At 37.6% G+C, this 15,507-nt stretch overlaps 1 protein-coding gene across 2 annotated transcripts in view; it reads left to right on the forward strand.

Annotated features, from left to right (window-relative positions):
• LOC150082059 (NF-X1-type zinc finger protein NFXL1) overlaps positions 1-15,507 on the forward strand; it is a 252,064-nt gene that overhangs the window by 74,926 nt on the left and 161,631 nt on the right. For both annotated transcript variants that reach the window (XM_090379082.1, XM_090379083.1), the window contains exon 8: positions 14,563-14,663. In XM_090379082.1, the coding sequence (XP_090235208.1) occupies positions 14,563-14,663 (101 nt within the window). The remainder of the gene's footprint in view (positions 1-14,562; positions 14,664-15,507) is intronic.

A 15,507-nucleotide genomic window follows, 5' to 3' on the forward strand; every position in this document is an offset into this window, starting at 1 on the left:
TGCCTGCCTGGCAACCCAAATGTCGCGGGTTCGATTCCCGCCTCGGGCTTGGATCAAAATACTGCAAAAACCTTGGGAGGTGCATTATAGCCACAGAAGCCTATACGCCAACAACTGCCAAAAAAGAAATAGCTGTGTGCATCTTAGTATAATCCAAATCCCAAAATTTTGGCTTGATGATGGCATTCTGATGTAAAACCAAAACATAAAAGCTCTAACTTTTGATTAGTTTAGCAAATTAACTGTATTGTATGAGCCACGTTGTATTCTTTTTTTTTTTTTTTTTTTTTTTTTTTTATATGGAATAGTGTGAATTTAATTTAGCTAATGTGGATATATGCTGTTTTGAGATGGAAAACTTTGGTGTGGTATCAGCTTGAGGAATGTTTTGAAAGCAATGGACCATCCTAATTGTGAAATAGGTGGCAGTAGTCTGATGGCTTAATAATTGTTGTAGGTGCAAAAGGAATGATGTTAGGACAACTTTTTTGATGTTGACATTTCAAAAGATGTAATTTTATAGCACAGGACCATATACTTCTGAACAGGATAATGTTTCCTCTCACAGTGCTTAGGTGTAATGACTGGGTTTAAGGAAAATAGGTGATACTGATGGACTGGATGACGCAAGCCCAATAGAATAACTGTGGTCGGAATTTATCCATAGAAGCAAAAATTGTTCTCTTAGAAGAGTGGAAGGATAGTTCCATTAAAACATAAATTGGTGTTTATTTTAGTGCCTGCGATAGGATTTCCAATGTTGGCTCAGAAATGTTTACCTTAAGGATAGAAAAGTAAGCTAAGCCTATCCACATTAAGAATTTGTTTATAGGGACAAACCAGATTGTGAAGCAGATGCAAGCTGATTTTTTTCAGCAGAGAGAGAGAGAGAGAGCAAGAGAAGATTCCAAAAAACTCATTATATACAGGCCAGATAAAACAATGACCAAATATCTAAGAAATCATATTTCTTGACAAGAAATTTGATAAGCAGCTTACTTTCAAAAAATGAGATTCTATAAATTAAATTTTAGTGCCTGCGATAGGATTTCCAATGTTGGTTCACAAATGTTTACCTTAAGCATAGAAAAGTAAGCTAAGCATTAACAAACCTATCCACATTAAGAATTTGTTTATAAGGACAAACCAGATTGTGAAGCAGGTGCAAGCTGATTTTTTTCAGCAGAGAGAGAGAGAGAGAGAGAGAGCAAGAGAAGATTCCAAAAAACTCATTATATACAGGCCAGATAAAACAATGACCAAATATCTAAGAAATCATATTTCTTGACAAGAAATTTAATAATCAGCTTACTTTCAAAAAATGAGATTCTATAAATTAAATGTGAAAGATGCTCTCTCTCTCTTCCAGTCACGTAGCTCCCTGAGATGCTGGTTGTGGCCACCATCAATTTCCTCCAATTGCATTGATCTTGTGCTCTGAGTGGCATTGCAAACTGCATCCCCAGAAGGTCACCGATCCCACCCTTGCACCTAGTTGCAAATCTTATTCTGCTCCTCTTCCCCTCAATTTTTCCATCCATAATATTCTTCAACAGAAAGTTATCCCTTCTTTCTGTGTCCAAAATATGAGCTTTCTTCTGTTGATGCTATGATGATGAATTTTAGGCCTACCAGTTTTATTCAATGCCCATTAATTTGGTCTTCAATCAAGGAGAGAAATATTCAGTACTCTCCTAGACACCCAAATAGAAAGGATGCAAGAATATTTGCTGATTTGATCAAGGCAGTATTATGTGGCTCGGAAAACTGCTGGCTTGAGGGGATACAGTGACTAATAGATTAACAATAGCCACTGGCAGAGGTGAAAGTGATTCTTGCACTGCTATTGGAATGGGCGGCAGCCTGAAAAACATGGTGCATGGGATTTCAGAGACTGCTGAGAATCATCACAGAACAAGTAAATACATGGGCTGTGTTAGGGTAGCTAAGAATAAGACCAGTTGCATGTGTACTTGTGTATACACCAATTCTAGGAGTTTGGTAAACAAATTTGATGAATTTGAGGTGTTGGTCAAAATTTCAAAGGCAGATATTGTTGGGATATCAGAGATGTGGTGTCACACAGATATGCAGAATTGGAATTTGGGGTGTACAATGTGTACAGAAAGAATAGACAGGATAGGAAGGGAGGAGAGTTTTCTGTTAATTAAGAAAAACATAACATCTAAGGAAGTGCAGTCAGTTGATATAGGTGGACAGTGCAGTGTTGAGTCTGTTTTTTTTGTAACATAAACACTGGCAAAGCAAAATTGAGAGCAGAAATGTGTTATAGGCCTAATGACTCAGATGAGTATAATGAACAATTTGTACAGAGAAATAGTGGGCCAGTAAATCAGATTGTCTTATAATTGGGGGGAGATTTTAATGTCCCAGATATTGACTGGAACTTATGGGTTGGTCACTCACACACTATCAAGGCTTTTGTGGATTTATTGAATGATTGTTTTCTACAGCAATGTATTTGGGAGGCAACAAGAGGGAGTAACACTCTTGATCTGATTATTAGCAGTGATTATTCATGCATTAAGAATTTAGAGATAAAGCAGCCACCAGGTGGCAGTCATCGCAGTGTGCTGATGTGGGATTTACTCAAAGAAGTAACTACCATCAGGGGTAAAGCGAAGGGTTTTTGCTTTCGTAAAGGTGACTACGGTGGTTTGAGACAGTTTTAAATTTTATACAGTGGAACCAACTGATGATATTACCAACAGAAATTTTAAATGGGAAGCATTCAAAGAATTAATCTTGGAAGCTACTAGGCTTTTCATACCAACTAAGAAATATTGTTCAAGGTCTAAATGGATGTCAGATGAGAAATTAATGAGACATGTGGCAGAGAAGAAAAATGCATGGGATGCATATAAATTATCAGGTGACAGAGAAGCCAATGGCAGATATAAGCTAGTCTCTAGTCAAGTCACAAAGGAGGTTACGCAAGCGAAGGCAAATTGAGAGATTTTTGGCAAAGAATGCTAATAAAAACAGCAACTATGTAAACTCTAGAAGGAAGGGGATGAATCAGATAGGTCCACTTGATATCAATGGTTGAACCATTGATGATCCTGCTCAGGTAGCTAGCAAACTGAATGAGTATTTTCCATCTACATTTACACATGAGGAGTTGTTCAGGGAGGAGAATGCCAGAGGTGTATTAAACTATGGCAGTGAGCTAAATGATTTTGTAATAACTGAGAGCAAAGTGTAGCAGAAACTGTTCAAGGTAAATATAAGAAAGAAACTTGGAGTGGACGGGATCTATCTAGTTATATTAAAGGGAGCAGCAAAGTAAGGAAGGAAACACTTAGCCATAATTATGAGAGCTTCCTTGGCTCAGGGTGGAGGTACCCATGGACTGGAGATTTCCAAATGTGACCCCAATTCGCAAAGGAGGATCAAAGGGTGACACAAGTAATAAAGGCCTGTTATTTTCACTGCTGTTCTGGGGAAATTAATGGAGTCACTGGTCAAAGAAGCACTGTGGGATCATATAGACAAGGCTTCAGTTATAGTTCAGACATAGTATGGGTTTGTTAAGGGGAAGTCTTGTCTGACCAATTTGATTGGATACTATGATGTGGTCACAAATGAACTGAATGCAAAGAATTTTGATATCATATGCTTGAATCTTATGAAGGCTTTGGATACTGTTGCACATGGAAGACTGCTGTACAAATTGGAGCAGTGTAGCATTTGGGACAAATTGCTGCTATGGAGCTGTTAAGTCCCTTGTTGTTTTCTGTATAAATGATATTGATGAAGGTATATCGGCTTAATGTCTAAGTTTGCAGACGATATGAAGTTTCGCAGGATTGTTAATGACACTAAAGACTATGCGCTACTGCAACAGGATCCTAGAAAAGTTGAGCAGATGGGCTTGAGAGGTGGCAACTAAAGTTTAACATTGATAAATGTAAAGTATTGTATATGGGTAGCAGTAACCCCAGATTAACATATCAACTGTGTGGTACTACACTCGCAGTAGTAGAGAATGAAAAGGACCTGGGTAATTGTGCAGTCAGATATGAAGTTTTCTGAGCAGTGCAGACAGTCTGCAAGAGTAGCTCATGGTGTCTTGTCAGTGATATACAGGAATTTTTCTAGCAGGGATAAGGAGGTGATTACCCACTTGTATAAGGCAATGGTCTGGGCACACCTTGAGTACTGTATACAGGTCTGGAGGCCTCATTTTAGGAAAGATGTAGAGCTGCTGGAATGAGTACAGAGAAGGGCAACAAGATTAGTGAATGGAACAAGGGGGTGCTCCTACGAAGAAAGGTTTAATTTTTGCAAATTGTAGCATCTGGAGAGTAGGCACCTGCAAAGCAATCGGTTTGAGGTGTATAAGGTCTTGAATGGACTGAGCTGGCTGAGTGCTGATGGGATTCTTCCTCTTGCCCATATTAATTACCTGAGGGGGACATAGATTCAAATTGTGGAAAGGCAGTTGTAGAATAGATGTGCAGAAATTTGCCTTTAGCCAACGGGTGGGTGATTTCTGGAACAAACTTCCATTTGTCTTAGAAATGGACAGCTTAAATAAATTCAAGACATACATTTGAAATGAACGGATGGATGAAATGAGAAGGTTTTTTTTTTTTTTTTTTTTTCTTTTTTTTTGGCTCTGATTGTTGAAAAATGCAAAGAATTCTAAGTTCCAGTCATTTTGTCTTTTATAGATTATTCAAAGGCATTTGATTGTGTTCAACATGAGAAACTATGCAAAATAGATGATTAATGTGGAATTCGCTATCCACATAATTCAACTGATTAAGCTACTATACCAGAAATTGTTAGAACCAATGTGGGAAACACAGACTTATTCAAAACGGGTAAAGGTGTCAGGCAGGGCTGCATTTAGTCACCTCGCCTATGTAATCTTTATGCCAAAGATCTCGTGTGAAGCTTTGGAAGATTTAGACACTGGCATCAAAATTGGTGGACTGAAGATAAACAACCTTCGTTATGCAGATGATACTGTGCTAATTTTCAATTCCAAGGATCATCTGAAAGAAACTCTGAGGAGAGTTTGTGAAGCAAGTAAGAAAAAAAAAAAGGATTGTTTCTGAATGTGAGTAAAACTAAAATTATGGTGATTTGTGATAATCTTGGTTCCAGTAAAGCGAAGGTTAATGGGCGAGATATCGAAGATGTTGATGAATTTGATTACTCGGGATCAAGAATAAATAAGAATGGTGACTGCTGAAATGATGTAAAGAGAAGACAGGCAACTGGTAGAAGGTTGGTCACCACAGATAAAATTATGGAGAGATCAACATCTCAACATTCAACCCTTAAGATGAAACTGAGAATCACTGATTTGATAATTTTTCCAGTTGCCACTTATGGATGTGAAAGATGGAATCTGAAAAGAGTAGACAGGAAGAAAATTGAGACATTTGAAATGTTGTTTTTAGCATTAGTAGAGGCATATGATGCAAGAAAGCAAGCTCATACATATACTTATATACATATGGGAAGGGGTTTTTTTTTGACAGAGACTTAGGATCTGATCTCTGGTTCCTCTGCCCTTTCTGAAACCTGTTTGCTCTTCTGGCATTTCTTCTTCTTCAAGTAATATGATTTTAAGAAGAATTTTACTAGCATGAGAACTTAGGCTAATAGTCCTGTAATTTTAACAAACTTTCTTTTTTTTTTTTGGTAAGGGAATAACATTGATTTCATCCAATCTGATGGCCACTGTCCCATTTCCCAGATCTTTGCAATCATTTTATGAAAAAACTCAGTGCCTATTACACCTGTAGCTTTAATCAGTTCTGCAGGGATTTCATCAGTTCTAGGTGATTTGCCACACTTCAGTTCTCTGAAGGCATTTTCGACTTATTCCTTCAGTAGAACTCTGGTTCATGATCACACTCATGAAAACAGGATGATAGATTATTAGTGTCAGCACTTGCTATGAAGAGCTGCTCGCAGTATTCTTTCCACCTTCCTTTAATTGTGTTCTCTATTAAAATTTCACCCTTGGAGTCCTATTAAGTTTTAGGAAGAACTTTTGTCTAAAGGACTTAATATCATACCTCTTCTTAGTGTTGTTTCGTTTTTGTTGTGGAATTCAATTTCTTTGCATTTTCGATTGATATAATTCTGTTTGTCATGACTTAACGGTGCTTGATGACTTTGCTCAGTTTCTGATACTCATTTTCCTTGTACACCCTTGACTTTTGCAATTCTTCTCTGTTCAATAAGTTTAAATGTGGCTTAAATGTTGCTGAAAGATTAGGAAGCCATGGCTTCCTAATCTTTTTCCTTTCTCTAAGGATTCAGCTGTTTGCTGAATCCTTAATAATGCTTTTTGTATTTTCCTATATTTCCTCAGGCAGCATTTCTTCATCCAATTTTTAATAGAGCTTGAAAAGAATTGTTTGTTTCAATTATTATAACCATTGGGAATATTTTCTACATCCATTTGTCTTGGGAATACCATATTGATGGTCTTTTTCAACTTCAGCTTGAAATTGATGTGAAGTAGCTGATGATGAGTGCCACAATCTGCACCAGGAAGTGTCTTTGCAGTGAGAACACTGGAATGCAATCTTTGCTGAATAAGGATGTAATCAGTTTGTTTCCTTGTTTTGTGATCAGGAGATTTCCATGTGTCGAGTCTGCTCAAGTGTTGCTGAAAGCAGGTGTTACATGTGACATAATTCAATTAATCTTTCGCCCCATTCATTTCTAGTGCCAAGACCAAACTGTTCCACATTCCGGACTATAAGAAACTGTCTTGCCTACTTTTACATTGAAATCACCCACAAGTATCAAAACATGCTTTTTTGGGTCCAGGTCAAGAGTTGCTTGGAGGTTTTTTCCTAATAAACATCTATATCTTCATCTGTGGCTGTTAATGTTGGTGCATATGCAACTAAAACTATGAGATTTACTGGTTTTCTCTGAAGTCTAACCAACATCATTCTGCTATTAATCGGATTTTATCCAAGAAAAGACCTTGAATATTTCTTATTCAATATAACAGCGACACCATGTTCTTTTACTTAGTCACTTCCAGAAAAGACAACCCATTTCTAGTGTTGAAATGTTGTCCTGTTCACATGACTGCAGTTGCTTCTAAAATGTCAATTTTGTATCTAGCCATTTCATTGATGACCATTTCCTTCTATTAAACTTTTTACATTCCATGTGGCCACATTTACTATCTTATTTCTTAAATTTAGTCTTGTAGGCCACACAGTAACATCTAAGATCTGGTTTAAGCAGTTTTTGGTTATTTTTGTTGTGGTCTCTGGCATCAGATATTGTGGTGGTATGCCATTGCCTTCCACATGGCCAATTTTGAAAGGGGCCAGTTTTAATCATAGGAAGAGTGGTATGGAGAGTTTTAGGTTTGAACATCGTGGATCCCATGAAGATGCTAGGGAAAAGAAAATTGAATACAACAGAAAGGCTGTTTACAACTAGGTTCACCTGGTTCCCAGAGATTCTTGTTTGGAACTGCATCACCCACAGCTATTCAGCCTTTAGGCACGACTGCCACCATAGGATTGGGGATTTTTTTTCAAGGTTTACTCCTCTAGATCCACTGTGTTTTGTGTTAACAGGCTCACCTGTGGAAGGATGTGGTTCTTCACCACGCACGGATGGTCTTATGTAAGGAGAGGCTATGTATGACGCATCCTTACCCCTGGGATAAGTGAGGACCAGTACTAAAAGTGATGGTGAGATGAAACTCTGTCCTCAAGACCCTTGGCTCCTTGAAAGATGCAGATTACCAAAAATAGTTGATCTTGAGAAAGAAAAGGAAAAACTGTTTTTTGCTCATCTAGTTGATTTCGATTGAGCACGTTTTATAGTGGTAGCCAGTTGACTGGTGCAATATAAGAGCAGTCTGAAGGGGGGGCTGAAGAAAAGTGCATAAAGGAGGGAGAGAATTCTATAAGCAGAAGAGTTATAATGGCAGTTTCTTGTATTCACCATTACCAACAAACTGAACCAACATAAATTGAAAAACATAAGTTGTTAAATTGCCAAGTCACTCCCAGAATTAAAAAGACCACTTGCAAAAATCATGCATGGGAACAGAACTCCATAAGATAAAATAGTATGTTTGCAAAATTGATGAGGGTATATCAGGCTTAATGTCTAGATTTGCAGATGATGCAAAGGTTGACAGGGTGGTTAATGACATTAATTAACGTATGCTACTCAACAAGGTCTAGAAAAATTATACAGATAGGCTAAGAAATGGCAGTTGAAGTTTAACCAGACAGTAATGGTAGCAGTAATTCCAGATTAACATACCAACTGTGGGGTACTATACTCAAGGTAGTAGAAAATTTTTATTTTAAGTAGTCTTTTTAATTCTGGGAGTGACGTGGCAATTTGGCCACTTATGTTTTTCGATTTATGTTGTTTCAATACATTGGTAACAGTGCAGCCCAATATGAATTTCTCTGAGCAGTGCAGACAAGTGCCAGGAGAGCCCATGGGGTTTTGTCATTGATATACAGGAATTTTGTTAGCTGTGATGAGGAGGTGATTATCCCATTGTATAAGGCAAGGGTCAGGCCACTACAGTGGTTATTATCCCATTGTATAAGGCAATGGAGGCCTCATTTTAGGAAGGATATAGAACTGCTGGAATAGCTTCAGACAAGGGCAGCGAGATAGGTGAGGGGGAACAAAGAGGTATTCTTACCACGAAAGGCTTCAGTTCTCCAAATTGTAGTGTCTGGAGACTAGGCACCTGCAGGGTGCTGTGATTGAGCTGGTCAAGGCCTTGAATGGATTGAGCAACCTTAGTACAGGTGGGATTCTTCCTCTTGCTTATACTCTACACATGAGGAGACATGAATTCAAATTGAGGAGGGGTGGTTGCAGAATAGATGTGGAAGTTTGCCTTCAGCTAGCAGGCAGTTGATTGTTGAAACAAAGCTTTCATCTGTTGTTGTGTAAGTAGATAGTTTAATTAAATTTAAGGAAGAACTACAAACCAAATGAAAAATGAATTGCAAAATTCTCTCCAGGTATTTTTAATTTTAGCCTTACAAAACCCGGATGTAATTGGTTTGGCTGTTATTCTTAGTCACATTACTTTAACCAGTAAGATTTGTTATTATAATACTGCCATTCATATTTTAGTGATAATACTAAGAGTCCGGCATGCTATCCCATTTTTGAAAGTCATGCCATTTTTAGGGTCCTTAGTCCAATGAAGGACCCTTATACCCCAGGGGCTCACATCTGGTGAGTATGGGCTTGGCACACCCAGGGCCCTGAGCTGGATATCATTATTCTTCTCTTTCTTGGTGATTCCTTTCTACTTCTGATTTTCTCTCTCTCTCTCGCTCTCTCTCTCTCTCTCGCTCTCTCTCTCTCTCTCTCTCTCTCTCTCTCTCTCTCTCTCTCTCTCTCTCTCTCAGGGTAACGCATGAATTTTTTTTTTTTGCCTGGTGCAGCATAAGCCTCAGGCTTCCTTGCACAATATGGCTAATAATATTCAAAAAACTCATTGTTAAAGGCCAGTGATGCAAAGAAAAAAATTCTCCTTTCTGTACTTTAATACATTTTAACCAGCATAAAAGTCTGAAACTCCATTTTTCAATAACTGCTCATTATCAATTTAGCCCATCATGGACACTTTCCTAACTTTTCATTATTCTATTCTATTCTATTCTGTTCCAAAGAACAACAATATCAATTCAGCATAGCAGCAAAATCTCTCATCATTCATATTCACATGTGTAGTGTGAAGCACAGTGTATGCACAAAGCATTGTTGCACATTTGCTTAAAAGAGAAAGTTTAAACCATTGATTAAAAATAAGTAAAGCTGAATATCTATGGGTACATACAAAGATCAAGGAAGATAAGATACTTTCATTCATAGCATTTAGACAGTAAACAAAAAAAGTTTACTTATTACAGTTCAATGAAAAAAAAAATTGCTCATTGCATTTAAAAGTTCAGCATTTTAAACAAAACAATTTTAAAAAAAACTATTAATTTTAGTTTGTAAGGAGGATTGAAGTTCTTTTTCGAAGCATGGTCATATATTATTTCTTTACAATACATTTATTTGTAAAGGTATAATATATGACAAAGTGTATACATCGAAGTACCTTAAGAAGGTACTTCGATTCGCAAAGGAGGATCAAAGGCTGACACAAGTAATTATAGACCTGTGAGTTTAACTTCTATTCCAGGAAAATTAATGGAGGCACTGGTTAAAGAAACACTGCAGGATCATCTAGACAAGACTTCAGTTATAGCTCACCGACTGGACTAGCCGGGTGGGTAAAGTGCCTGCCTGGCAACCCAAAGGTCGCGGGTTCGAATCCCGCCTCAGGCTTGGATCAAAGTACTGCAAAAACCTTGGGAGGTGCATTATGGCCACAGAAGCCGATGCGCCAACAACTACCAAAAAAAAAAAAAAAGTTATAGCTCAGACACAGCATGGTTTTGTTAAGGGGAAGTCTTGCCTGACCAATTTGATTGGATACTATGATGCAGTCACAAAAGAACTGGATGCAGGGAATAACTTTGATATTATATACTTGGATCTTAGAAAGGCTTTTGATACTGTTGCACATGGAAGACTGCTGCACAAACTGGAGCAGTGTGGCATTGGAGGCAAATTGCTGCTATGGATAAAGGGGTGGTTGAGGGAGAGAAGACAGAGAGTGGTAATCAATGGACACTGCTCATTGTGGACTAATGTTATCAGTGGAGTCTCTCAGGGTTCAGTGTTGGGTCCATTATTGTTTTCTGTATTTATAAATGATATTGATGATAGTATATCAAGCTTAATGTCCAAGTTTGCAGATGATACAAAGGTTGGCAGGGTTGTCAAGGACACTACTGACACTATGCTGCTGCAACAGGATCTGGAAAGGTTGAGCAGATGGGCTGAGAGGTGGCAAATGAAGTTTAACATTGACAAATGTAAAGTACTATACAGTGAAACTTCTCCTAACGGACACCTCTTGTTAACGGACATCTCTCTACAACGGACATTTTCAAATTCCCCAACTCACCTCTATTGGTTTTAACGTGTTTCCAGCTTCTGTCTAGCGGACATTCTCTGTAACGGACGCGGACAGGCAATCTGCACTGTTTCGTTTAGATTAGCACTTAATTTGATCTCCCCATAACGGACTGCGGGAGAGCTCACAGCCCTTTTTCTAGGAACTTTTCTTCCATGTATTGCCTCAATTGTGTGTTTATTTTCTATTTCCAATTCTCTGAATTTTATCAAGGTTTACGTCGCGGTTCTAAACCTTTTTTCAAGAATTTTAAGGCACGTGTAAAACTTCTGATGAATTCGGTGTGTGCAGGGGAGGGGGGAAATATGGTCGGCCTTTCGTCTTTTCAGTTTTGTTCAGTGTCGTGTGAAGTGCACAATGTCTTCTCAAAAACATTTAACTTTAAAAGATAAAGTCGAACTCATTAATGTGTATGATCGGCAAAAAAATAGTGTTCACAATCTCGCTGGAAAATTCAAAATCGGGAAGACGCAGGTAAGCGACATCCTAAAGAAAAAAAAATGAACTGCTCAAATAATTTCGGCAACACGGAAATGATCAGGTTCAAAAATCATTCCCGAAAACTGGTGGACTTGAAATTGACAATGTTATGTATAAGTGGTTTTGTCGCGAACGTGCTAAAAAAAATTCCCATTAATGGGCCTGTTATTAGGGAAAAGGCTTTGGAGGTTGCAAAATCTGTGGGAGTAAATGAGTTCAAAGCTTCTGTGGGATGGCTAGACAAGTTCAAAACTCGGCATAAAATTTCTTGGAAAACCGTAAGTGGTGAAGGTGGATCTGTTGATACTGGGGTTGTAACAGAGTGAACCGTCAAATTGGAAGATTTATGTCGTGATTTTGAAGCTAAGGATATTTACAACTGTGACGAAACGGTTGTTTTTTAAAGCTCTTCCTGAAAACACAATGAGTCTAATAAACAAAAAGTGCCAGGGCAGAAAAATTTCTAAGGAATGCTTGACTGTACTATTGTGTACAAATATGCTGGGAGACTTTGAACAACCTCTTGTTATAGGAAAACAACAAAATCCTCGTTGTTTCAAGGGCATAAAGTTGAATCTTTTGAATGTTGACTGGAAGTCTAATAAAAAAGCATGGATGACACGAGATATCATGAGTGAATGGATAAGTCACTTTAACCAAAACATGATTCGTCAAAACAGAAAAATTATTCTTTTCATGGATAATGCTGCATCTCACCCGCACATTGAATTGTTTAACATTCAAATCCTTTTTCTGCCACCAAACTATCCCTTGGATCAAGGGATAATAAAAAATTTTAAACTTCACTACAGAAAACGTGTTTTAAGACATCTCATTGCAAACATGAACGATGTAACATGTGCGAGTGACCTTGCAAAGAAAATCAGCATCCTAGGTGCGATTCAATGGATTTCCTCTTCAGTAAACGCAATTAGAAAACAAACTGTCGTGGACTGTTTTGTAAAGTCTGGCTTCTCAAACGCAAAAATTGAAGTTGTGAACAGCAATGTGGAGCACCAAGAAGAACAAGAACTTCAACATCTATTGATAATGTACGATACGTCCGCTACAAGTGACCCTGGCTACAAAGATATAGACTCGAACCTCGCTACAGAAGATGGTGCTCTAAATATCAACGACATTATCATCGATATTTTTCAAGAAGTTCCTCATGAGGATGAAGAAATGGAAGGAGGTCATTCTGTCGAAGAACATATTAACGACGAACCGATGAAAATAGAAGAAGCGCTCATACAAATCAATCGTTTAAAAATGTTTTTCGGCGCTGAAGAAGATACTGAAGGACTTTCGATGGTTTCTTCACTCCAAACAAATGTTGAAAACAAAATTATCAGCCGGAAGAAGGTGCAGAAGAAAATAAGTGATTACTGTATGTATTTTTCTTAAGATAAAGTCATAATATGCATAGCACAATTGTATATATATTATTTACAAAAATATTGTTCAAAATCTGTATATATTTTAATTTAATTTTACATTAAACGTTTAACGATTTTTCTTTCTTTCTTTCTTTCTTTTTTTTTTTTCTCCCTCAGACTTCTTTTGTTAGCGGACACTTCTCTCTAATGGACACATTTTCGTTCCCCGTGGCTGTCCGTTAAAGGGAAGTTTCACTGTATATGGGGAAACAGCAACCCCAGAGCAACATATCAACTCTGTGGTACTACACTGATAGTGGTAGAGAATGAAAGGGACCTGGTGGTGGTTGTGCAGGCAGATATGAAGTTCTCTGAGCAGTGCAGATGGGCTGCAAGAGTATCTCATGGGGTATTGTGAATGATATATAGGAATTTTTCTAGCAGGGATAAGGAGGTGATTATTCCCTTGTATAAGGCAATGATCAGGCCACACCTAGAGTATGTATACAGGTCTGGAGGCCTCATTTCAAGAAGGATGTAGAGCTGCTGGAATGAGTACAGAGAAGGGCAACAAGATTAGTGAATGGAACAAAGGGGTGCTCTTACAAAGAAAGGCTTAAGTTTTGCCAATTACAGTGTGTGACTAGGCACTAGCGAGGTGATCTGATAGAAGTGTATAAAGCCTTGAATGGTTTGAGCATGCTCAATGCTGATGGGATTCTTCCTCTTGCTCAGAATAATCACCTGAGAGGGCATAAATTCAAATTGAGGAAAGACAGATGTAGGATAGACGTGCGGAAATTTGCCTTTAGCCAGCGGGTGGTTGGTTGGTGGAACAGACTTCCATCCCTTGTCGTGGAAGTTGATAGCCTAAATAAGTTTAAGGCTCAGCTGGACAGGTATTTCAAACGAACAGAGGGGTGAATTGAAGTGGCGTTTTTTTTTTTTTTTTTTTTTTTTTTTATTTTGGCTGATGCTGCATAAGCTTGCTTTCTTGCATCAAATGCCTCTATTAATGCTAATGCTAAGAAATGGCTTAGGTAGTTATGTACCAGAAATACCTAAGAACATGAGAAATTCCAAAATTACGACATGCGAAGAAGGCCACATACAAGTTTGTTCCAATTTGAAGGGGTTTTTTTTTTTTTCTTTTTTGTGCAACAGGAATTCATCCCACAGGGAAAGATATAGCATAAAGTTTTCAAGAAATAATTCAGTGGTTTCTCATCACGATAATATTCCTGCTCATTCTGCTTTAAGTGTGGAGGAATTTGTGGCAAACAACATTACTGTTGATCTGAACCCTTAATATTTCCTAGAATTAATGTTAATATTTGCTGAAACCTCTATATTCAGCAAATTACACAGTTCCCAAAAAAAATATTGGCAGTTGATTTTAGGAAATTACTAATTTTTGAGAAGTAACACTTTTAGACAAACTGAAGAGAGTTACAGCACTGAAAGTAGCAGGTAAGTCAAGTAGATCAAATTTATTCTCCAAAATATGATCTGTTTAGACTAATCTGGTCTATTTACCAAGACTGATTAGCACCGAAAGCAGCAGATCAGCCTTAGAATGATAGATCAGATATTAAGTTCTAAACAATTTAGATAGTATTGGATATTTCTTGAAAATGTCCATGAAATACTGAATTTCTTTTCTAGGAAAATGTTCACCATGTGGTAAACAAAGTCAACAGAAATGTCTGTGTGGAAAACAGAGTAAAGTACGACCATGTGATGATCTGCTCTGGCACTGTAATGAGGTAAGATTATTGTGACAAAAGCAACACACTGTACCATATGTAAGCAAATTTAATTCCAAGTCATTCATAATATATTGAATACATTACTGCACTTCGGTATTTGAATTTCTTTCTAAATTATGTGTTACAGTTCAGAAAAAGATGCTGAGAGTTCCTCTCTCTTTTTTTTTTTTTTTTTTTTTTTTAATAGATAAGGAACAAGTACTATCCCTTACAAATAACACACTACATTTCACTTTCCAGTTTGACAATCACTGCTTTATCCAAACAACTATAATTTCTGAAATATCTACCCCACATAATTCTTTAAATGCTAATCTCCAGATAACTAACCAGTGAGGACTTAAAAAAACTTAGTTAACCCGATCCTTCTAAAATCCAGTCCTTTCTTAATTTTTGCAAAACAGCATCTGCTGCTCTTGTCTACTCCTCTTCAACAATGCTCAAATTTCTAGAAAAAGATCACATATCTTTACAGGGAATAACCCTTACCTCCATTAGCACATATCACAAATATTGCTTCCTCTGCAGCAAAAAAAGTAGGTTTTCTCTTTCAATCATGATATCATCTTTCTTCTTCTGAAGAGTAGTAGTAGTGGCATGTGATGCAAGAAAGCAAGTGTATGAGCTTATGCAGCATCAGCCAAATGCCTGTCCAGTTCCTCCTTAAATTTATTCAACCTATCAACTTCCACAACGACAGATGGAAGTTTGTTCCAGCAATTAACCACCCGCTGGCTAAAGGCAAATTTCCACACATCTATTCTACATCTGTCCTTTCTTAATTTGAATTTATGCCCCCTTAGATTCGTAATCTGAACAAGTGGAAGGATCCCATCAGAAT

Source organism: Mastigoproctus giganteus, chromosome 8 (assembly GCF_048544385.1).
Source record: "Mastigoproctus giganteus isolate SK-2022 chromosome 8, ASM4854438v1, whole genome shotgun sequence".
Classification (NCBI taxonomy): Eukaryota; Metazoa; Arthropoda; class Arachnida; order Uropygi; family Thelyphonidae; genus Mastigoproctus; species Mastigoproctus giganteus.